The following is a 23,332-nucleotide window of genomic DNA, read 5'->3' on the forward strand; positions in this document are numbered from 1 at the left end:
CACCAAAAATGATTGTAATTGATCCCCGCAACCGAAAATAATTTTCCCAGAATGATTTTAAATTTATTAATTTTGTCGAAAAATTTGTCCACATTGCTGAATTTTTTTCTCGAAATTGCAAAGGATTTTGTAGGTATGTGTATTCACCAAAAATGATTGTAATTGACCCTCGCAATCGAAAATAATTTTTCCAGAATGATTTAAAATTTTTTAATTTCGCCGGAAAATTTCAGCACCTACCCCCTGTCGATTTTTCTTAAAAATTCGTTTTTAATTTTTAGTAATTTTGTTCGACGCCCTACAGAAAAGTTGTCTAATACTTTTTTGTAAATACCTATGAGCTCTACTTCAAAAAAAAAGTTTCATTGAAATATCTTCACTATTGTAAGAGTTATAGTCGTTTGAAAATTGGACCATTTTTATGGGGTTTTTCTCATTTTGCGGGGTCAAGGATCGACTTTTCAAATATTTTTGCGATTTCTGCATATTCTCCACCAAAATACGCGTAGTTTGCTTTTTGAAAAATGGAAATCGTCCAATCCGTTCAGGAGTTATGACATTTTAAAGATTCGCATGATATTTCGGGGGAGCATTTCTGGCGTCACATTAGATTCTTGGTTAGGAATTTTTTTCTCGGAAGTGCGTAGGATTTCGGGGATATGTGTAATGACCAAAAATGGTTGTAATTGACCTCCGCAACCAAAAATAATTTTTTCAGAATGATTTAAAATTTTTCAATTTAATTTTTTAATAACTTTTTAACGAAGCCTCAGTCAACAAATTAATATTCTTGATTTTCGTTTTATTTTGGCCCCTAGAATCTCCCATTAAAATTTTTCCCAGGGATGACCGAACACCCTGTATATACATATAAGAAATGGAGCTAAATATAATATTAATTTTTCAACTAACATGTTTTTAAGATCGATTTTCTCTGCGGCGTTTTGAAAAAATTTCCAAGCCTTCTAGTTGTATTAATAATGTGCTATTTCTTGTGCGTAAAATATCTATGTTTGTCGGTCAGTTTTGATTTAGTGAGGATATTAATAAACAAGAAAAAATTAAAAACGTCTAATTAGAATGGTTACGCGCGTAAATAACATAACGTCCCGGAACTCTTGAACTTTTTAAGATACATAAATGTAAAGTTTTGAAATAATGTAACGATGTAATTTGGATGACGTTTGTTGATTTGGCATAAAGTTTATTTATTACGGATTAGTTTTTTGCTTAATTGGTCCGCATTAGTTATCGATTGACGACAAATTTTTTGCAACCTAACATTCAATCGACATTGAAATCAGAATATATTAATATTTATTTATGGATACATGATGATGAATTTTATCATGTAGTATAAATTAGGAAAATTTCGTTGACAATCTATAAATGAGATTCAATAATATATTATATTAGAAAAGCAAAATTTACTAAAAAAATAAATGTGTTCTTTCCTATACACATATGTATATTGCTTGTTTCCGAACGTACGAAACAAATATTTATTTACTTTTAACATAGTTTTTATATTTGTTTTCAAACAAAAAATTAGGAGAATCATAGACGAACTCGACAAGCCTTTCCTGTAATCTTTGACATAACAGTTTGTGGCCCGGTCTTCCTAGGGTTATTCAATAGAAATGGAGGAACGTTCGAAAACACCATTTGTCACAATCTAACCCCTGGTTGCACAAAGTGACCTTTGATGACGGTACATCTGTAACTTCTATTACGATTTTTCTTCGATGGAAGAAAGTAATAAAGAAAGAAGTTGAATTGTTCAATAATACCTAACTTCCCATGACATTTGTCCGCAACGTTACACCTGTAAAGTGCAACTGTACTGCGCTTCCTTTTCACACTTTGACAGCCGCTGTCACGTGTTCGTGGTTTCATGTGTACAGTTTCAGTTCAAATTATGTCTCTGCATTTATAACTTCTTCGCAAAGTCAATGTATAATAGAAAGTTGTCTCAAAGTGTTCGTATCAAATCGATCGACAAAAGTTAACCGCAACCTTCATAAATTCATAATTCGGAAATAGTTTATAATGAATCTGTTTTTGAAAATAACGATGAAGTAAATAAATTGACGACGATACTGAAGACTTTTCGTTAAGAACCTACAAAAATTAATTTCCAAGTTGAAATGTTAAAGCAAATTTTGATTAGGATTCATGAATTTTAGCGAGATTACAAAAATAATTTAAAATCACAGTTTTGGTCTGGCAGTCGTGTTAAAATATAGAGTGACAGTACCGATAGTTGACTATGTGTTTGAAATTTACGAAGAAAATCTTCGTGATATTCTCAGAATGAAAGCAATTTCTAATAACTCTTTTCTAGAGCTAATTAACCTAATGGTTTGCTTAAGGGAGTATTGCTGTCTAGGTTGTCATTTTTTCGGCCTTTTCTTGTGATTTTTTTTTTTAACGACAGGTAGGTTGTTTTGTAATGACATTTTGCAGATATATTTATTTGTCTTATAGGTGTGTACAGTATTTTTTTCATCAAAAAATATTAAAAATTGCGAGAGTTATAGCTTCTTGTTTAAAAAAACGCATTTAAACTGGCTTATATGATATTTCAAGATCTAGCAGATCGATTGACTTCAAATTCGGAGAGAATATTTAGCAGACACGCCTTTATCGCTGGAACTGGAGATTTAAAAAAATATTGAGTTTTACTATTTTTTTTGATACGCTAAAGACAAAAGAACGATTAACAAATAGAAATTCGATACTTGAAGCGTCGCCATTTCTTTATTTATCAGGATTTCGACTTCTCCCTGGTTCCTGCTATAACTACAACCTTCCTTATGAAGATACTTTAACCCCCTCTGTTTCAAATTATCTGGAATCCTGGAAGCCATTGGAGTACCTTTTCCAAAAGAGCCATTAAATAAGAAGTTATAATTCCCACGATTTTTAATATTTTTCCATGAAAAAAATATTGTACATGCTTAGAAGATGAATAAATATATCTACAAAGTCTCAATATAAAACAGTCTACCTGTCACTAAAAAAAAAATCACAAAATGAGCTGTGAAATTGACAGTGTAGACAGCAATACCTCCTTAAGGCGTAACATCATCTTGATATATTAAAAGATAACCCCCTTTTGTTTCTATTTATCTTTAAGAAGGGAGGTGTCAACGTGTTAATAATAAAATTATGTAGAATTTGAGATGTTCCTTTCGAAAAACAAGAAGCTTCAGTTGAAACTCTTATGAAAATGGCAGGCAACAATCTTGGCATGAAACATGCGGCCATCAAAGTGTAAATCAATTCTTTACGATCATTCATTTGGAATGGTATATCAAACTTAACTGCCTCGACCATTTCCCTAACCACGAATCGCTCCAGACTCGTAACTTTGCGCCGAGCTACACAGCTGGTTTCTCTGTTCGAGAGACTAGGGTCAGCTAAGCGGGTACGATGAGTATAACTCGTCGACGGCCTTGAGCGGCCACTTGATTTCAATCCGAATACAGTAATCGTGGAAACGAGCAATAAGTACGTTCATGGAGAGCAACAGTCGAGTAGAAAAGCACGCGTATCAATCGCGATCGTTCGTTTTCAGTGGAAAACGATAGCATGCTCGGTGATGTGTTGCGGTTGCGGTTCCACCCCTACCTCGGCGGCGAATTTAGAGGCTGGCGGATGCATCAGCGAGTATCAGAGGGACAAGGACCTAGCTCGTTCCCAAACCGTTGTCCCGAGCGACTCCAGTATCGCGTTGACGTTACACAGGCCTCTATACCCGCCAGGGCGAATTATACACGTTGTCCGACATCATCCGAACAAGGGAGAGTAAGTTCGAGCGTTCACTATACTTTCGACTCGGCCGTGCCCGTTCGGTTAGACCTCAGACACCGTCGAGACGCGTTTACAATGCAGTACCTATTATAAAGCAGGTATGTCAAACATACTGCTCGATCCGTTGGATCAGTATTCTTCAAACAGTGATCCACGCACCTTGTTGGCTCTCACAAAGTTCGTGGAGCCGATTTATTTAGCAAATAGGAAATTTGCTAAAACCTATTTACTAACACAACACTGTAATAGCAATTTGAATATGTAAAGATAGCGTGTTAACAGAAAATGTGCAAATGATATACAGGGTGTTCGATCACCCCTGGAAAAAATTTTAATGGAAGATTCTAGGGGCCAAAATGAGACGAAAATCAAGAATATCAATTTGTTGATTGAGACTTCGTTAAAAAGATATTAACGTTTAAAGTTCCGCCTGTAGAACGGCAATCTGCAAAAAGCTGTGTGCGCACGATAATGGTTCTACATGCGGAACTTTAAACGTTAATAACTTTATAACGAAGCCTCGATCAACAAATTGGTATTTTTGATTTTCGTCTTATTTTGGTCCCTAGAATCTCCCGTTAAAATTTTTCCCAAAGGTGGTCGAACACCCTGTAAAAACAGTTTTGTACAAGTTCGTGAAATTCTAATCTAATCCTTTAAATCTTGTGTTCTACTTGCACTCTTGCATTCTGTTTGCACTTCTATTCTATTTGTACTCCGTCCGTTTCTGTCCTTGGTTAAATATAAATTCAATTGTGGGAGGTGTCTTGATTGGCAAATCGGAGGTTGCCCATCCCTCGTGGGCCAGTCCTTCCTAAATTACAAGGCCCACTCACTGAGGGTTCGTACGGGGGTAGCTGGGCCCAAATTATCCCTTGAAAACTAATTAAGAATGCGCGTCGCTGGCTTCAGTGTATGTCAATTCTTATTGTTGTAAAGTTGGGCGTGGTAGCCAGATGACCAAATTCTGTGCAGTTAAGTAATTTAAGTAATATTTGAATAATAAATGACGCGTCCTAAACAATCCTTCAATAAACCATGTTTGGAATTCCAAACACACCTCCTAAGTGTCCGTGCGATGTTCTAGAAGAAAATAAAATGGAGTAGGTCTAATAATCGTCGAACCTCCTTTTGTTGATTAGTTGTCAGTAGTCATAGGCTTGGCGATTTGGTACAATCACAGAGACAATCGCTGATACTGGTTGCGATACAAGTTCCGACATAAGCAATGGGTTTGAGCTGTCTGCAGATCATGGAAGTAAACAAGTGATGGATCTAAACAGAATAACAAGCGTTATAGACTTAACCCTTAACACTTTGACAAGATTTACCATTATGATTTAAGACATCGAGGGAAATAAATTTGGATAGAATTTGTGAATTTTAACAAGGTTACGAAAATAAGTACGGAAACAAATTTTAGGTTATGTAACTTACAATGGTCTAAAATCAAAATTTTACTTCTGCAGAATATTATACGGTTTTAATCTGACAGTGAACGTGTTAAGTGGACTTTCAGTCTCAACTGAATTATTTTACTTAATGTTGATTTTTTCCAAATTGGTAAATGAAAATTTACTTTGCTTTAAAGCATTTAAAAAATTATGAACTAATAGAGGATTACATAAATTTTTAAATAATTACATCGACATGTATTAAACAATTAGTAATTTAAACTTGCGAAGGGTTAAACCCATTGTTAAAGTAGCAATGTATCATTTCGACTTCATCAAAATTTCGGGAGTGCAGTCTGGACGTGTATAATGAAATATTCGAACAAATATGTGCGGAATTTCTCGTTCCAAGAACTTGTCACGGTAATTATTCAAAATAGGGGACACCTCACCGATTTCGACGATTTTCAAATATATTATAGAACTCGACATTCTAAACAAGTTTTTCTTTTACGTGCAACCCTCGCTTGGTTTTAGTTTCCGAGATATTTGCAAAATTCTGTTGGTACTATTATAGAGAGACGACTTGATGGCTTGGCACGCTGATTGGTCGTAGAGTAATAGTGAATAGCGACGTTTGTTCTAGAACGCATTGTCATTATTACCAGAGACGATCGCAATTGCAATTCCATCGCGTGACGAAGAACGCGAACGAAACGTATCAAGACAGAGTAGGATAGAATCATATTGAACGACATTGGCGTAGCCATAAGCTCAGAGTATTACCTATGAATAGAACAAAAATGTATCTCTGGTGGATATGGAAATTCTACTACTATGTGACGTACCGTAAAGCAGGATTTTCTGGTGGGAATTAAGGTGGAGAATTCTCGTATAACAACGTCAAAATTGAAAGTTTCCTTTTTTATTTTTTTCGCAAAGAATTAAATGCTCTATTGTACTAGACTTTTAAGGACATGAAAAGAGACCCTTAAACTATACGAAAATATTTTTTTATTTCAATAAATAGTAGTTAAGTCTTTTAATCCTATCCCATGATGTTAACCATAGTTGGTGAACAGCATAGAGATCAGAACGCAGCAACCAAAAAATTTTCTTAAAGTTGGTTTGCACTTGTACTGAACTTATTTTAAACAAAAAATATAACTTCGTTAATTTTAGGAGTTCACTGATATACTTTTGCACAAATATTTCTAAGACTATATCTTTTAAGAAAATGCAAAAAAAAGAATCGAATTTTTTGGCGGTTTACAGTAGAAGACTCCCTTTCAGTCTACAGCTCTTATAATGTTAGAAAATATAGTGATAATTCAACATCGACTGAGTTAGTTGCTTAGATCCATTGTTAGTTACTGTCTGCAACTCATTGCTTGTATCGAAACTTGTATTGTAATAAATATCAGCGTCAGTAGACTGTTTAATGGCTTAGGTGGCCATATCTACCAATCGAGAACTGTAGCGATTTAGTTCTTTTGCCCCTATGCCTTCGCGACTGCCAAGTTATATATTCTCTTTATTCTTCCTTCCTTCCTCTTTTCCTTCTACAATGAATCGCCCATAAGTGTCGTGAAATCTGTTTCGTAACGATCTAGTCTTCCTCACCATTCCTAGCTATTTGCATGCCAAACGTGGTAAAAGATATATTATGACTGCAACATTCTACCTATCTATCTTTACGTTATTTCTCTTTTACTTTCTCAAACAATTTCATACAGTTGTCCTTTTTACGTGTTACCATTGAACTGTACTAGTTATAAAATATATCAAATCTTGCGATCTGAAGCATTTTTAATGCCTTTGGAGCTTTGAAATTTTGTAGAGACAATAAATGCTTGCCACAAAAGAACCAATAAAACGAAACGTTTGGCCACCGCTGGGAAAAATTTTAATGGGAGATTCTAGAGACCAAAATAAGACGAAAATCAAGAATACCAATTTGTTGATCGAGGCTTCGTTATAAAGTTATTAACGTTTAAAGTTCCGCCTGTAGAACCACTATCGCGCGCACGCAACTGTTCGCAGATTGTCGTTCTACAGGCGGAACTTTAAACGTTAATAACTTTATAACGAAGCCTCAATCAACAAATTAGTATTCTTGATTTTCGTCTTATTTTGGCCCCTAAAATCTCCCATTAAAATTTTTCCCAGAGGTGACCAAACACTCTGTATAAAAAAAAGATAAACAAATTACAGTCGATTGATGTCTAGGATGTTAGAAACAAAAATCTTCTTATTAATAAATCCTTTTCCTCATTTCCGTGGAAATTATTATCTTCTATCTAATCTTACGCATGTTTGCTGAAACTTGAGATATGAATGTAAAATCGCATATAAATTTTTCCTCTGGAAATATACTAATAAACGCTTCTTTTAACACTCTGACTGCCACGTCTCCTATATATAGATGTCCTAGAGATAGAATACTCCAATCGAGGTGTTAAAAGAAATAAATCTGGGTTCGTGAATTTTACTAAGGTTACAAACATAAATAATATGACAAATTTTAAGTTGTTTACAATTGTCCCAAGTCAAAGTTTTGGCAATCAATTAACAGATATTTAATTCTAAAATTACAAGAATATAGGAATGAAATAATCTAGATTTATTCTATTTATTAAAGAAAAAAAAATCGCGTTTACTAATCTAATCCAGACACCTTCTATAACCATTCAATATCTATAACCTTCAAGTTAAAGTTTTGGCAATCAATTAACAGATATTTAATTCTAAAATTACAAAAATATAGGAATGATGTAATCTAGGTTTAGCCCATTTATTAAAGAAAAAAAAATCGCGTTTACTAATCTAATTCAGACACCTTCTATAACCATTCAATATCTATAACCTTCAAGTTAAAGTTTTGGCAATCAATTAACAGATATATAATTCTAAAATTACAAGAATATAGGAATAAAATAATCTAGATTTATCCTATTTATTAATGAAAAAAAAATCGCGTTTACTAACCTAACCCAGACACCTATAACCATGCAGTGAGCAGTGTTGGTAAGAGACTAAAAAATGGTTTGTAAAATATTTTTTACTATGACAGAATAATTACGTTCTACAGGGTAGAATACTTGGTCAGCGACATGGTAGCAAATTGTAAATCGGTTCTCGAGCAAAAATGTGTTTGACATGCCTGTTCTGTATAGGACAAAAGCGATTACCGACGAACTTTAATCGACGATCTTTTCCGTTTCTAGGCAAAAATATGAAAGCCGCTGGAGGTACGTTTATCGAATAGTTTGCATTTTCAGGGCTGCTCTGGGTAATTGCATCTTGAGGATGTGCCCGCATGCGTACCTTGGATCTATACTCTACACTTCTTTCCCTGCAACGTCTGCCGCACCCTTCGATTATCTTGTCTCAGAGACATTACTTATACAAATGATCTTTTTATACGTGCATGAGTGAATCTTAGAAGAAGGTGTATACCGTACAAGGTATCCCAGTAGCCGTAGTATGAGAAAAGGGACGATTTTTCGTGAAAAAACAAATCGAAATTATGCAATAGATTCTTTTCTGTGATCTTTCATTATCGAGAGGGACAATTTTTAAGATCTGTCGGGTATACGTGCATTTTAAATAATTGCAAATCTGAAACAACGTTCTGTATGCAGCAACACGAACAGCATTTTAGTAATGATAACTTTTTACTTCCGTTAATCGTACAAGTAGGAAAGAGCGCATCTTTAAAATTCAAATTCGCACGAAGTACGCGCGTGTAGAATTGTTACAGTGGAATGATTCAATGCGGACGTCAAACCATAAGAAAAAGTTATGGGCATATAGAAGTCATTTGTAATCGTGCGTAATCTGACAATGCGGATTGAATCTCCTAACGCGGCACGGCATGGAGCGATATTTTCAAAATTGTCTCCAATAAATTGATTTGTAATTAACATTAAATCAATCTAATACAGTTTATGCATATACAGGGTGTACGGCCACCCCAGGGAAAAACTTTAATAGAGGATTCTAGAGGCCAAAATAAAACGAAAATCAAGAATACCAATTTGTTGATGGAGGCTTCGTTAAAAAGTTATTAACGATTAAATTCAAAAATTTCAAATCGTTCTGGAAAAATTATTTTCGGTTGCGGGGGTCAATTACAATCATTTTTGGTGAATACACATACTTTCGAAATCCTACCCACTTTCGAGAAAAAAATTCGAGTAAGTGCTGAAAGTTTTGGGTGAAAAAAAAGACTTTCGAATCGTCTTGGAAAAATTATTTTTAGTTACAGGAGTCAATTGCAAGCATTTTTGGTCAACAGACATACCCCCGAAATCCTACTCAGTTTCGAGAAAAAAATTCCTTACCGAAAATATAATTTCTGGCCAGAAATGTCTGCCCGAATTTTCATGCGAATCTTTAAAACATCATAACTTCTGAACCGATTGGACGATTTTAATGTTTAAAAAAGCAAACTACGCGTATTTTGGCGGAGAATATGTACAAATCGCAAAAATATTCGAAAAGTTGGTCCTTGACCCCGCAAAATGAGAAAAACCCCATAAAAATGGTCCAATTTTCAAACAGCCATAACTCTTACAATTGTGAATATATTTCAATGAAACTTTTTTCTGAAGTAGAGCTTATGGGTACCTACAAAAAAGTATTACACAACTTTTCTGTAGGACGTCAAACAAAATTACTAAAAATGAAAAAGGAATTTTTAAGAAAAATCGACAGGGCCTAAATTTTTCGACGGAAAAAAAAAATTTCAAATCATGTTGGAAAAATTATTTTCGGTTGCGGGGATCAATTACAAACATTTTTGGTCAGTAGACATACCCCCGAAATCTTGCACATTTTCGAGAAAAAGATTCAGTACGGTCGGAACTTTAAACGTTAATAACTGTTTAATGAAGCCTTCATCAACAAATTGGTATTCTTGATTTCGTCTTATTTTAGCCTTTAGAATCCCCCATTAAAATTTTTTCCAGGGGTGGCCAAACACCGTGTATATTGAAATTCATTTGCAGACTTAGAATTATACATACATACATACGTACAGCCACGTGTACACATGCTCCATAAGCTTTCGAAATTGTTTTTCTCGATAACGGAAGATGATAGAAAAAATATTATATTTTCGATTCATTTTTGCATAAATGATTATCTTCTTCTCGGTTCTACTACGATTACACAAATACAATATGTAGAAATTGTGAATTTGTTTCGTACGGAAAATTTTTTAAGACGCGACTAATGAGATTTTCTTCAGATTTCGAGAACAAACTTGGAAACGCCACGTGTTCCAACTAAAGTATCAGTTACTTTTACAACGAGGAGGTCACTCAAAATCATAAATATGTAACAAAGTCAGTTTAAAATTTGGCTTACATTATAAAACAGCTTATTCGTTGAACTTTGCCTTTTCAACCAACTTTTGATACACTTTCTTTATGTAGATTTTGCCTTGATTCTTATTTAGTAAATAAAGTTGCAAAATCAAAAAATAAAGTATGTTCTGTCGACAAATTGGAAATCGAAACTTTCTACCATCAAAATATCTTTTTCAGATAGTAGCACTGGATAAATCGTAAACTATGTATATGTGTACCTCAAATGACTTTGTAAATATTGATTTTAAGCAAAATTGATACGAACAAATATTGTACAATTTTGAAGTGGATTTTATGTTTTTGTATATTCATGACATTTTACATGTAATCTGACACTATATGTGCAACCGAAAATCAATGGACATTCATATTTTCCAAGTAGGAACATTTTACTGAAGAGCACCGAATCATACGGTCAAAACTTTTGAAAATTTTGAAAATACATAATATCGTCTTACTAAATTGTTCTTATTGACTAAATAAGAATCACTTTTAAGGTTAATTCCATGGCAATTTCACACGATAACTCTTTATTTCCAGTGTAAGCGTTAATTAAATAAAAAATAGCATTATTTTTTAAACAATTATAAAATCAGCTATTTGTAAAATTTTGAAAAATCTTTCGAGACATATGCATTAGTAGAGACTACAAGAAATTTCGTCCAAAATCAAAATTTGACTCCAAAGAGTACCCGATTCGACATTCAGTGATCTTGATATACAGGGTGTTCGATCACCACTGGCAAAAATTTTAATGGGAGATACCAGAGGCCTAAATAAGACGAAAATCAAGGATACTAATTTATTGATTGAGACTTCGTTAAAAAGTTATAGAAACATTTCCGGCCACACAGTATATTTTCGGTGAAGAATTTTTTTCTCGAAAGTACATAGGATTTCGAAGGTATGTCTATTCACCAAAAATATTTGCTATTGATCCTCGCAAGCGAAAATAATTTTCTCAGAATGATTTGAAATTTTTTTTTTCGTCGAAAAATTTAGACAGCTACCCTTGTCGATTTTTCTTAAAAATTCGTTTTTAATTTTTATTAATTTTGTTTGACGTCCTACAGAAAAGTTGTGTAATACTTTTTTGTAGGTACCCATAAGCTCTACTTCAGAAAAAAGTTTCATTGAAATATATTCACAATTGTAAGAGTTATGGCTGTTTGAAAATTGGACCATTTTTATGGGGTTTTTCTCACTTTGCGGGGTCAAGGACCAACTTTTCGAATATTTTTGCGATTTGCACATATTCTCCGCCAAAATACGCGTGGTTTGCTTTTTTAAACATTAAAATCGTCCAATCCGTTCAGAAGTTATGATGTTTTAAAGATTGGCATGAAATTTCAAGGGTGCATTTCTGGCGTCACATTAGATTCTTGGTCAGGAATTTTTTTCTCAAAAGTGCGTAGAAATTCGATGGTATGTCTATTCACCAAAAATGATTGTAATTGATCCCCGCAACAGAAAATAATTTTTCCGTGAATGATTTGAAATTTTTTAATTACTTTTTAACGAAGTCTCAATCAGGAAATTGATATTCTTGATTTTCGTCTTATTTTGGCTTCTAGAATCACTCATTAAAATTTTTCCCAGGTGTGGCCGGACGCCCTATATACGAACAAACGCATAACATTAGCTACTTTAATAAAAAGAACGTTATTCTTAAGATCTTAACGTCCCCAAAACATGACACTTTTTCACAGAAACAATTTTCCCATATATCTTCGATCTACATAAAGAGAATCACATTGGTCGTATCTTAAAAATCTCCCTGTACAAGATGGATCATTTCTTTTTGATTGCTTCAAATATCCCTATTGCTTACTTCGAGAAGGAAAAAGTGTAATAAAAAGAGATTGGTTTGAAAATTAGATTCTTCGCACCTACGTTTAAAAAAACATAAATATGTCATTACACGCCAAACCGATCACTTTGAACGATCTCTATCAGGGAGTTTGTTAAAATTGAGGAGAATTAAGGAGGGTTTAAGTCATCGTTTTGTTGATCCCTAATTTGTTTAAGAAATACACTTACGGTGAATATAATTTTATGTCATCAATGGAACTGCATCTTAGGTCTATCAAACCCTTACTATTAGCAATGTAGCGATCATAATCTTTTCCATATTTGCTTCTTTCTCGGTCACAGCTTTTCACTGTCCTATATTTGAACTTCGTAAGCATGCATTTCTTCTTTCTTCACTCATCAATTACTGATGTTACTCTTTTCTTCATTCAGTAATTTATACGGCTGAAAAGCAGTATTAATATTATCATTAATATTGATATCTTAATAAAAACAGGAATTAGGGGACATTATCACTTTTTTCTTTGCAAATTTTCTGAAACTTCAAGCCATTAAGAATACTTTACTAAAATATTAAAATGAGATTCGAATTATTAACGAAGTCATAACGTTTTCAAGTCTAGTAAAATTAGCAATTTGTATTCGTTATTCGTGAATAAAACATTCCCAACTCTTATTTATTATGACATGTCATACGTTTTTATTTACAAAAACATGGGACGTACGATATCGTTGAACTTCATTAATACATGAATTTGATTTTTTCATCATATCTCGAATCGGATAACTCGAAAGCTAAGGAGGATAGAACATATAATTCGTTTAACGTTTTTCATTTGATTTAGTCAATTTTAGATATTTTAGTTCTAAAATATCCTGTGCATAAATTAAAAACTATCCTGGTTTCACTTTACAATCTACTATCAAGAATCATGGCTTTAAAAATACTATTCATCCGTATCGAAAAATTTCCTCTAAATTAAATAACTTCTGCCTTTTACGGTTCCTCTCGTAGTTAAGAACAACAGTGATATTTGACTCGATCGAAGTAAGCAGATCACCAGGCGTATTATAGAAAGTCTCAAGTTTTTAAAGTTCCAATCTTCGAATGCATCGGACCGCATGTTCCTAGCGTAGCGATTTTAGTTACTCGTAGAAGCAGAGACCAAAAATAATAGTTATGTCAGAAATTTGATAGGAGAACATCGGTAAAAAATAGATTTTTACACGCGCAACGGGTAGTCATCGTCAAATTTTAAAGAACTTTTTGAAAAATGCAATGATTTAAAAAATTAACTTCTACATACGTGTTGTGGTTACTAATTAATGATTATAAGTTAGTATAATTATTTTTGGTTACCGACAACAATTATTTCTTGTTGCGAATAACCATTTTCGACTAGTAATCTAATAATGATAATAATAATTGACAACAGTCGGGAGTAAGCAGACATAGTGCTGATTATTTGTAACCAAAATGAAATTCTGATTCTTGATAGTGGTTATTCTCAACTAATATAAAATTCTGCTCATCAATAATAGGTGTTCATAACCAAAAATTATTTTAGTTAAATATAATTGTTATTTGTGACCAAACGCAATTTTCGCCCATTATAATCGTTATTTCTAACAAAAATTATTTTAAGCAGAAAATATATAGTCGAGGACAAAAGTAAGTGGACAGGTCGTGAAAATAGCTATCAATGGAGATTAATCAAAATAATACTTTTGTTAGATAAGTAAACTTTATTTATTACGTATCTGTATGGTAGATTATTTGATAAAGAATTGAAAGAAATATTTTCATTGTTAAACAAGTAAATTGCATTTAATGGAAAAAAACAAGCAATTATAAAAGGACAAAAGTAAATAGATCCTCAATTAACGTGTTACTTTGTATCGAAATGTGTAAATAAATGTCTATTATACATTTATGAGAACAAAAGTGTTTATTAAATAATATTAAAATAATAAAAACGAAAGAAATGTCACTACAAGTTCGAAATTTTATTGTTTCGGATTGTTGTAGAAGCATAAATTATTATACGATAGCTTGGAAATTTACTGTATCAAAAAGTGCCGCCCAAAAAATGTATAAAAAGTTTTTATTGCATTATAAAATCGTTGTGAACGAAAGTGATGCAGTACATCACAAGATGATCGTTGAATTATTCGAAAAAGCTGACGAGATCATCGCGAAACATTTTACAGTCACTAAAAAATGTATCAACGAAAACAGTAAGACAAAGTCTACATGACCTTAGGTTGAAAAGCTAGAAGACCTTTATATGTTTAGCTTTTGTTAAAAAATATTTAAATATGTCAATGACATTTTGAAACAAATAATATGAACGAATAGAAACAAATTTGAATTGCGACAGCTTAAAAAAAGGTGTCAAGTTTGAATAACATTAAATGAAAAGTTCAAGAAATCATGTATTACATCGACTGTTAAATTTTGTGATGAGCACTAATGGTGTGGGGATGCGTATCGTGGAATGGAATTAGAACTTTAGTACAATAGATGGAATTATAAATGCAGAACAATATATTTACATTATAAATGAAAATTTAGAAGAGGTCGAAATGGTTCTTAACGGAGAATTTGTCTTGCAAGATAGTGATCCTAAGTGGCGAAAATTACTAAAAGATTGTTTGTGGATTCCTGTATAAAATTACTTGAATGGCCATTTCAGAGTTCAGATTTGAATTCGACTGAAAATTTATGGTGTATAATAGATGTTATGTTCCATTGGAAAAGCAGGATAGATCTTTTTGTGGTCTGATAATAATATACAACGTAATTTATCTAGGTTTAATGTACAACGAAATAAAACTGTTTCGATAGCGACCGCGTGGCGAATTTCTCTTGGGGGATTCCCCTACGATCGACCAGTACTCCAACGTAAAGCGCCATCATATGCGCGCCACACTTTTTAACAATATGCAAACTATAAACAAAGATTATATTAAAAACTTAATAAATAGTATGCCACGACGTTTGGAGGCAGTAATTAGGGCAAAAGGTAGTAATACAAAATATTAATATTTTTATATTTTGTGTTTTATAAGATGCCCATTTACTTCTTTTGTCTCTTCACAATTGTATTATTCATTAAACGCAATTTACTTGTATAAAAATGAAAATGTTTCTTTCAGTTCTTTAGCAAATAATTTATATGCCATACAGGTACGTAATAAATAAAGTTTATTTACAGTTGATTAAGCAAAATTTAGTTTTAATGAATATTGATTTTAAAAATTATATTAGTTCATTTTAATATATTATACAAAGGTTTTCAAATCAATTATGATACAGGAAAGGAAAGTGCACGTTTCGAAAATATATAACGTAAAATGAAAGACACAAAAGTATTCGGCCATTTCTTATCGTGTATACTATGACAATAATATTATTTTGATTAATCTCTATCGATAGTTATTAGATCGTCCCATGAGTTCGTGCCGTTCGATATTCTGAAAAATCAGGATAAAATTTATAATTTAATAGAAAAATAAACAAAATTTGTCAATTCAGAGGATTTCTGAAATTTTAAATATACTAACATCGACAATTCATAGAAATTTGAAAGAAATAGATATTGTATCAAAGCTTGAAGTTTGAAATCCACACTGGCTTACGAAACGAAATTTTCTTGTTAGTGCTGAAGTTTACATGAATATTCTTCTTAATATACAGAGTGTTCGGCCACCCCTGGGAAAAATTTCAATGGGAGATTCCAGAGGCCAAAATAAGATGAAAATCAAGAATACCAATTTGTTGATGGAGGCTTCGTTAAAAAGTTGTTAACGTTTAAAGTTACGCCCTTACTGAATTTTTTTCTCGAAAATGCGCAAGATTTCGGGGGTATGTCTATTCACCAAAAATGATTGTAATTAACCCCCGCAACCGAAAATAATTTTTCCAGAACGATTTGAAATTTTTTAATTTTGTTGAAGAATTTCATATCTTCTCGAATTTTTTTCTTGACAGTGAGTAGGATTTCGGAGGTATGTCTATCAACAAAAAATGATTGTAATTGACCTCTGCAACCGAAAATAATTTTTCCAGAACGATTTAAAATTTTTTGATTTTGTCGAATTTATCCACTTTCCTGAATTTTTTTCTCAAAAGTGGATAGGATTTCGGAGGTATATGTATTTACCAAAAATGATTGTAATTGACCCCCGCAACCGAAAATAATTTTTCCAGAACGATTTGAAATTTTTGAATTTAATTGTTAATAACTTTTTATCGAAGCCTCCATCAACAAATTGGTATTCTTGATTTTCGTCTTATTTTGGCCTCTAGAATCCCTCATTAAAATTTTTCCCAGGGGTGGTCGAACACCCTGTATAATAAAGTCGAACCTTATAAGAAATAAAATCCAAAAATCTCTAGGAAAAGCGTTGAACTACATTTTAATCAAAGAAGTTTTGTAGCGACGATATAGTGACTTCGCCAAAGGAAAGGGAGAAAATTGTCGAACAAGAAGAGGTTTATTGTTTTTCATAAAATTCCATTATATGTTTAAAATATTACTTTAAGTTGTAGTTCAAAACTCGACACAAACGTATGGGACGACCTAACATTTTCACTGTCCATTTAAATATTTAAATACTTTCAAGTCGTTCATCTTTGAAACAATGTTTACGATAAAAGTAAAAAGGAATCTTAAAAATATTGAAACAATAAGTACGATTAAGTGTCTGCTATCAATTGATTTTGTCCACTCAAAAATTAAACTGAAGTTGCTATAGATAGTCTAGAGACTATAAAATGGCAAGCATTGCTAAAAAACTAGCCAAGCTAATACTTTTGTCCCCGACTGTAATGGCTGTAGTTGAATTTGATCAAAATTTCCATTACAATAGTCATGGTCTCTGTATAGAAGACACGGCAGTCGATTCGATCTCAAGATTCGCGCGAAGTGGTTGAATGCCCGCGATACAGAACGGTCGTTCTCTTGTTCGATTTCAGACAAATGTTGAACAAACGCGAGCCGGTGTATCAGGCGCTATGGGCGGGTCCGTGCGACTTCGACGAGGTGCTGATAAGCCCAGTGATGATACAAGACCACATGCCGGACAATATGCTGAAAGCATTGAACAAGGTAAGCCACGCGGATCCGATAATCGGACAGATAAAGAGGTCGCAAACGCCGGTTAGCCGAATGCCCTCGGTAAGACCCGGTAATTACGAGCTCTTGGAAGAAACTGCGAACGATCTGGATGTTCCGAGGGGAGCGGACAAGTCTCGGAACAACGTGCTAGCCGGTGCACAGATTAATGGACACGTTAAAGATTGCGACGCCGGTAATACGGAAATTCAAATTGCCACGATCAATGTCCCGGAAACCATTGTTGTCAATGTCGAGGTACACGAACGAAAGGATACGCAATCTGGATCTTGATGACGCGACACGCTCGACACCCAGTGTCGACCGACGTAGATCGACGAACGATTCAACGACACGTTATTGTTTTTATTATTTTCTTCTTTTGTAAGTAATTATTTCTGATGTTAACGATCTCGACGATTTTCATTCGAAGTATGTTAACGGAAAAAGGTTCACGTTCCAGAGCGAAGAATAATGGTCACTCGGCCCTTGGTTTTCGAGATTATTAGAAATCTCGATTACAGTACGAGGATGTACTAGAAATCTGACGTGTCTCGATGATTTGTTAAAGTTTTTCATTGATGCATTTAGCAATATCTGTGGGTTTAATGGCTTAATGTAATTAATTTGATTACTACGCTACTGTGCGTCCGCGAGAAGGTGGCTAGTGAAAGAATGCGGGTCCGATTGGTCCCCCACTCTAGAGTTTGGCGAGCTCACGGTCCTATTACATTGGGCGAAACGACGAAAGTGGGGATGGGCAGAGCAAGCGGAGTACTGCCCTGCCCCCTGTGCCGCCCCACTAGCCAACTTCTCGCAAATGCACAGTACATAGCGTAATATAATTGATTTCGTAGATACACTACGTTGTTTTTAACCAGTTTTTCAAGTAGCTTTTACCGTCTGCTTCTTAACTATTCATAGAGCGTCTCGTAGCATATGGGAACCGTTTCAGCAATGGATTTTGCATATGAAGACAATAAACACAGTCATATAAACATACGTTCTAGTAACCTAGTCCTTCAAAGACTCACATATAGGATATAATATTAAGAATTGTTTACAAAATTAGAATGCAAGGCCCAACTAATCAGATACTAGGTTCTGTCTTTAAATGGTTAGGTCGAAATAATTAATTTACATATTCAACTTCCGAAACACGATTATTCCAACATAAAATTCGCTTTAACTCGAACACAACTTCAAATAGGATATGCATTTATACGAATATTTTTTATTATTCTTATGTGCAAAATTAATTGCTGAATCGGTTCTTATATGCTACAGAACACCCTGTTATGCTAAAACGCAAAAATAAATAATCATTACGAAGCTTTTCTGTTCGATTTTCTTGTATCCAGTGACTAAATTCTCTTTTGTCCAATCATTGATGCTTGCGTAAAGTCAAAAGTACGATTATTGGAGCGTCTTGGTGTTTTCTGATTAAAATAATTTTTTTCAACTAACAGAACCAATTGAATCTAGTAATTAAATTTCAGAGAAATTTTATTTTTGTTTAATCATCCGATTAACAAGTCTTTTCTTTAATGAATTTATTGAACGAATATTTAGTCAAACCTCAAATCAACAAAGGACTCGGTCTGAATCAGGCTTCAAAACAATAACGACGAGTAAACAATATTATTTAACCTCTTATCTTCTAATATAATCTCAAAACTAGGTTCGAGCAACCCTTAATCATCGATGATATTTACAAGGAAACATACTTGCGATGCTTACTTTTTAATAGACTTTTGCACAATGATAGTAACAATAACGTGAAACAAATCATAATAGGAAAAAGTGAAAGGGTAGCATTTGATAATGATTATCGGTAACAAAAACAAATTCAGGTCATTTGTAATTGTTATTTATCTGCCAACGGTGCTTAAATTACCAATGATAAAGAATCCCTTAGAAATTTAATTAAGCATCTTTTAAGCCATTAATCCTCTACGTCCAAACCACGTTTCATTAGCTCCAATATTTTAAGCACTGTCACTGTGCAAAGGTTCGTTAAAAAGCGATAGTCATACTTACGTACGTTTTCTTGACGGTGACATTCCCCCTCTAACATACTTCGAAGTTCTCAAAATCGACGATGTAGTTACCAAAATAAATAATTACTCTTTTTTTTTTTATACCGATTATTTCGAATTCTACTGTTCCGACTGAAAAGAGAACCACAGTAATCTTGTACGCTTTAGAATAGAATGAATTCCACTTAATTTATTGCGTAAACGTTTCTGTATACGATTATTTATTACAACAGGAGAAACCACGGCCGAAGTGGTTGTAATTGTAGTCTTTGTTGAATTAGAGTAGTGCTCTGTTTTCTTTTTGTTTTGTATGTTGTTATCGTTTTTTTTTTACTGTTGCATTTACTTAACAGGAATAATTTTACAGCGGAGATCGTGTACATTGTGTTTTCTTATTTTTGTTCAACATCTAGCATAACATTAACGCAAAAATATATGAAGTAAGAAGTTGTTGAAAGTTTCCGTATTGGACGTTACACTTACTTTTGTTTCAGTTGCAGCTAAGATCAATAAAACAGTTAACACGCATGTCCCTCGACACTGCATGAATTACTGTAACATTTGCAAACAATTATATAAGTAGTTTCCCACGTGATTCTATAATTTTATTTTTTTTTTCGTTCCATTAGTTTTGTGTCCTTTTGAGAGTTTTTCTTTCACTTTGATTTTTACTGCATCCAAAACGACTGAACAGAGTTGTACGCGTAATCAATCGTACGGATAATTTATTCGCGCGAGGTAAGCTGTAATCGAAAAAGCAATAAATTAACTTAAACTACTTAACGAAATTATTTCGCACAAACAACTGTGGTATATTTTTTATACACGATACCATTCGTGCGAGAAACGGAATCCCATTAGACGAGTTAGGCGAATGTTGTAAAAGAAATCGTGCTCGAACCCTGTATCCTTCGATGGTCGTTTTGATTGCATATTGTAACAACTTGATTCTGTATAATTTGCAATGTACGCTACTTTGATCAATATACTTTGTACCATAAAGATGTTGTTGTTCATTTATTAGATATCGCTTCCTAATTCTGTGCTTAAAGCATTTGAAAGTAAAGTACAGCGTGTATGATAATCATTGTTTACATTATTTATATTGTATGTTTGATTGCTGCTTCTATTGTTTAACGCGAAGCTGATATTTCATAAATAATACATGCATAAGGGAAATAATTATCCAAGCTATATTCTAGTCGAATTTGAAAACAATAAAGAAAATTCTTATTTAAACGTATGCCAAATTTGACCTTACTTCCGAGGTCCAACCATTATTCTGCTTCAACAATAGTTACAAAGTCTACTAGTATAACTGATTGTATTAAATTGTATTTTAATTAGCGGACAAAGTACCATTAGATTGTGAGTCGTTTATGTTATATTATGTAGTTTATGCATGACGTTACACTAGTGCATTTCAGCCCAGTATTCAGACTTATTACTTAGTCCCTAAGATTTATAAAGTGGATTTCATGTTTTTGTATATTCATGACATTTCACATGTAATCTGACACTGTATGTGCAACCTAAAACCAACGGACAATCACATTTTCCAAGTAGAAAAATTTTACTGAAGTGCACCGAATCATACGGTCGAAACTTTTGAAAATTTTGAAAATACATAATATCGTTTTACTAAATTGTTCTTATTGACTAAATAAGAATCACTTTTAAGGTTAATTCCATGGCAATTTCACACGATAACTCTTTATTTTCAGTGTAAGCGTTAATTAAATAAAAAATAGCATTATTTTTTAAACAATTATAAAATCAGCTATTTGTAAAATTTTGAAAAATCTTTCGAGACATATGCATTAGTAGACTACAAGACATCCAAATTTCGTCCAAAATCAAAATTTGACTCCAAAGAGTAACCGATTCGACATTCAGTGATCTTGATATACAGGGTGTTCAATCATCACTGGCAAAAATTTTAATGGGAGATTCTAGAGACCAAAATAAGACGAAAATCAAGAATTCCAAGTTCTTTATTGAGGCTTCGTTAAAAAGTTATTGAAAAATTAAATTAAAAAGTTTCAAATCATTCTAGAAAAAATATTTTGCGTTGCGCGTGTCGAATACAATCATTTTTGGTAAATAGACATATCCTCGAAATCCTATGCACTTTCGAGAAAAAAATTCACTACTGAAAATATAATGTCTGACCATAACTATCTGTTACCCTGAAAATTGAAAATTTTCACATCATTCTAGAAAAATTATTTTTAGTTGCAAGTGTCGATTACAATTATTTTTAGTCAATAGATATACCCTCGAAATCCTAACCATTTTCAAGGAAAAAATTCCTTATGAAAATATAATGTAAGGCCTGAAATCGCCCCACGAAATTTCACGCGAATTTTTAAAATGCCATAACTCCTGAACGAATTGGACGATTTTAATGTTTCAAACGGCAAATAACGCTTATTTTAGTGAAGAATATGTAGAAATTCTAACAATATTGAAAAAGTTGTTCCTTGATTCCGTAAAGTGAGAAAAACCACATAAAAATGGTCCAATATTCAAACAGCCATAATTCCTACAATAGTGAACGTATTTCATTGAAATTTAGTAGTGAACTAGAGCTCATGGGTACCTACAAAAAAGTATTAAACAACTTTTCTATAGAGCGTCAAACAAAATTACTAAAAATGAAAAACAAATTTTTAAGAAAAATCCACAGGGGTAGGTGCCTAAATTTTTCGGCGAAAAAAAATTTTTTCAAATTGTTCTAAAGAAATTATTTTTAGCTAGAGGGGTCAATTATAATCATTTTTGGTGAATAGCCATACCCTCGAAATCTTGCGCATTTTCGAGAAAAAAATTCAGTACAAGCAGAAGTTTAAACGTTAATAACTTTTTAACGAAGCCTCCATCAACAAATTGGTATTCTTGATTTTCGTCTTATTTTGGTCTCTAGAATGTCCTATTATAATTTTTCCCAGGGGTGGCCGAACACCCTGTATAATCTATACATAACACGTTGCATAGGAAGCTATGTGACGTTATCAATAGAGAGTACATAAACTGTTATAATAATCACATTTAAAATAATGAAAAACGTTCGTCTTGTTTGCAATATTTTTTAACACAGTATATCTTCATACCCAATAGTAATAAAAATATCTTCGTCTTTTATTTTTAGAAGAAAATTTTAAAAAATCTTACTGAATTTTTACACATCACTCTAAATCCACTGGTTTTTCATTTTGGGAACCATTATCATTTGGTAATTCTACATCCATCATCAGTGTTGAAGTACTCGAGCAACATCTACGAGAAGACTGCTAGGAGATTAGATAAAATACTTAGAATATTTGAAAGATTGGGAAACACTATGGAAAAATATTTGTAGCTTGAATTTTTGGGTCGAAAGTGGCCACTTGGAGCACTTTCAACGAAGGTAAGCAGCTCTGCATATTGCTACAGCAAAGAAATGGTTATAACTCAGAAGGAAGATCAAATATGGGACATGTTAGTGCGATCATATAGTGAAATATATTTGGATACAGCCTGTATATGTACTTGTCGCTTTCGTTTGTATTATTATTTCTTTTTCTCATAATGTTTTCGCTGACGTGTCGGCAATATCGACCGTGTGTCGAAAGTATCGAGTCTCTTACACTAATATTCAAAGCACTTTTCCAGGTCACGCAAACGCCTCGGCGGCCGCAGGAAATGGCCGTTCGTCCGTTCTCGCTTTGCATGACGTAACCGTCGAATTTCTCGCATTCCAAGTAGTTCGCCATTTAGTTGTAACACTTGACTTA

General features: G+C 33.2%; 1 protein-coding gene across 14 annotated transcripts in view; it reads left to right on the top strand.

The window, feature by feature from the left end:
* The window catches only part of Inae (inactivation no afterpotential E), a 204,326-nt gene that overhangs the window by 157,878 nt on the left and 23,116 nt on the right, over positions 1 to 23,332 (top strand). For 13 of the 14 annotated variants that reach the window (XM_076761843.1, XM_076784469.1, XM_076761840.1 and 10 more), the window contains 3 exons: positions 3,581 to 3,810; positions 8,438 to 8,461; positions 17,379 to 17,511. In XM_076761843.1, the coding sequence (XP_076617958.1) occupies positions 3,581 to 3,810; positions 8,438 to 8,461; positions 17,379 to 17,511 (387 nt within the window). The remainder of the gene's footprint in view (positions 1 to 3,580; positions 3,811 to 8,437; positions 8,462 to 17,378; positions 17,512 to 23,332) is intronic. The other variant, XM_076784470.1, reaches the window with a different exon arrangement.

The sequence above is a fragment of the Colletes latitarsis genome, chromosome 3 (assembly GCF_051014445.1).
Source record: "Colletes latitarsis isolate SP2378_abdomen chromosome 3, iyColLati1, whole genome shotgun sequence".
Lineage (NCBI taxonomy): Eukaryota > Metazoa > Arthropoda > Insecta > Hymenoptera > Colletidae > Colletes > Colletes latitarsis.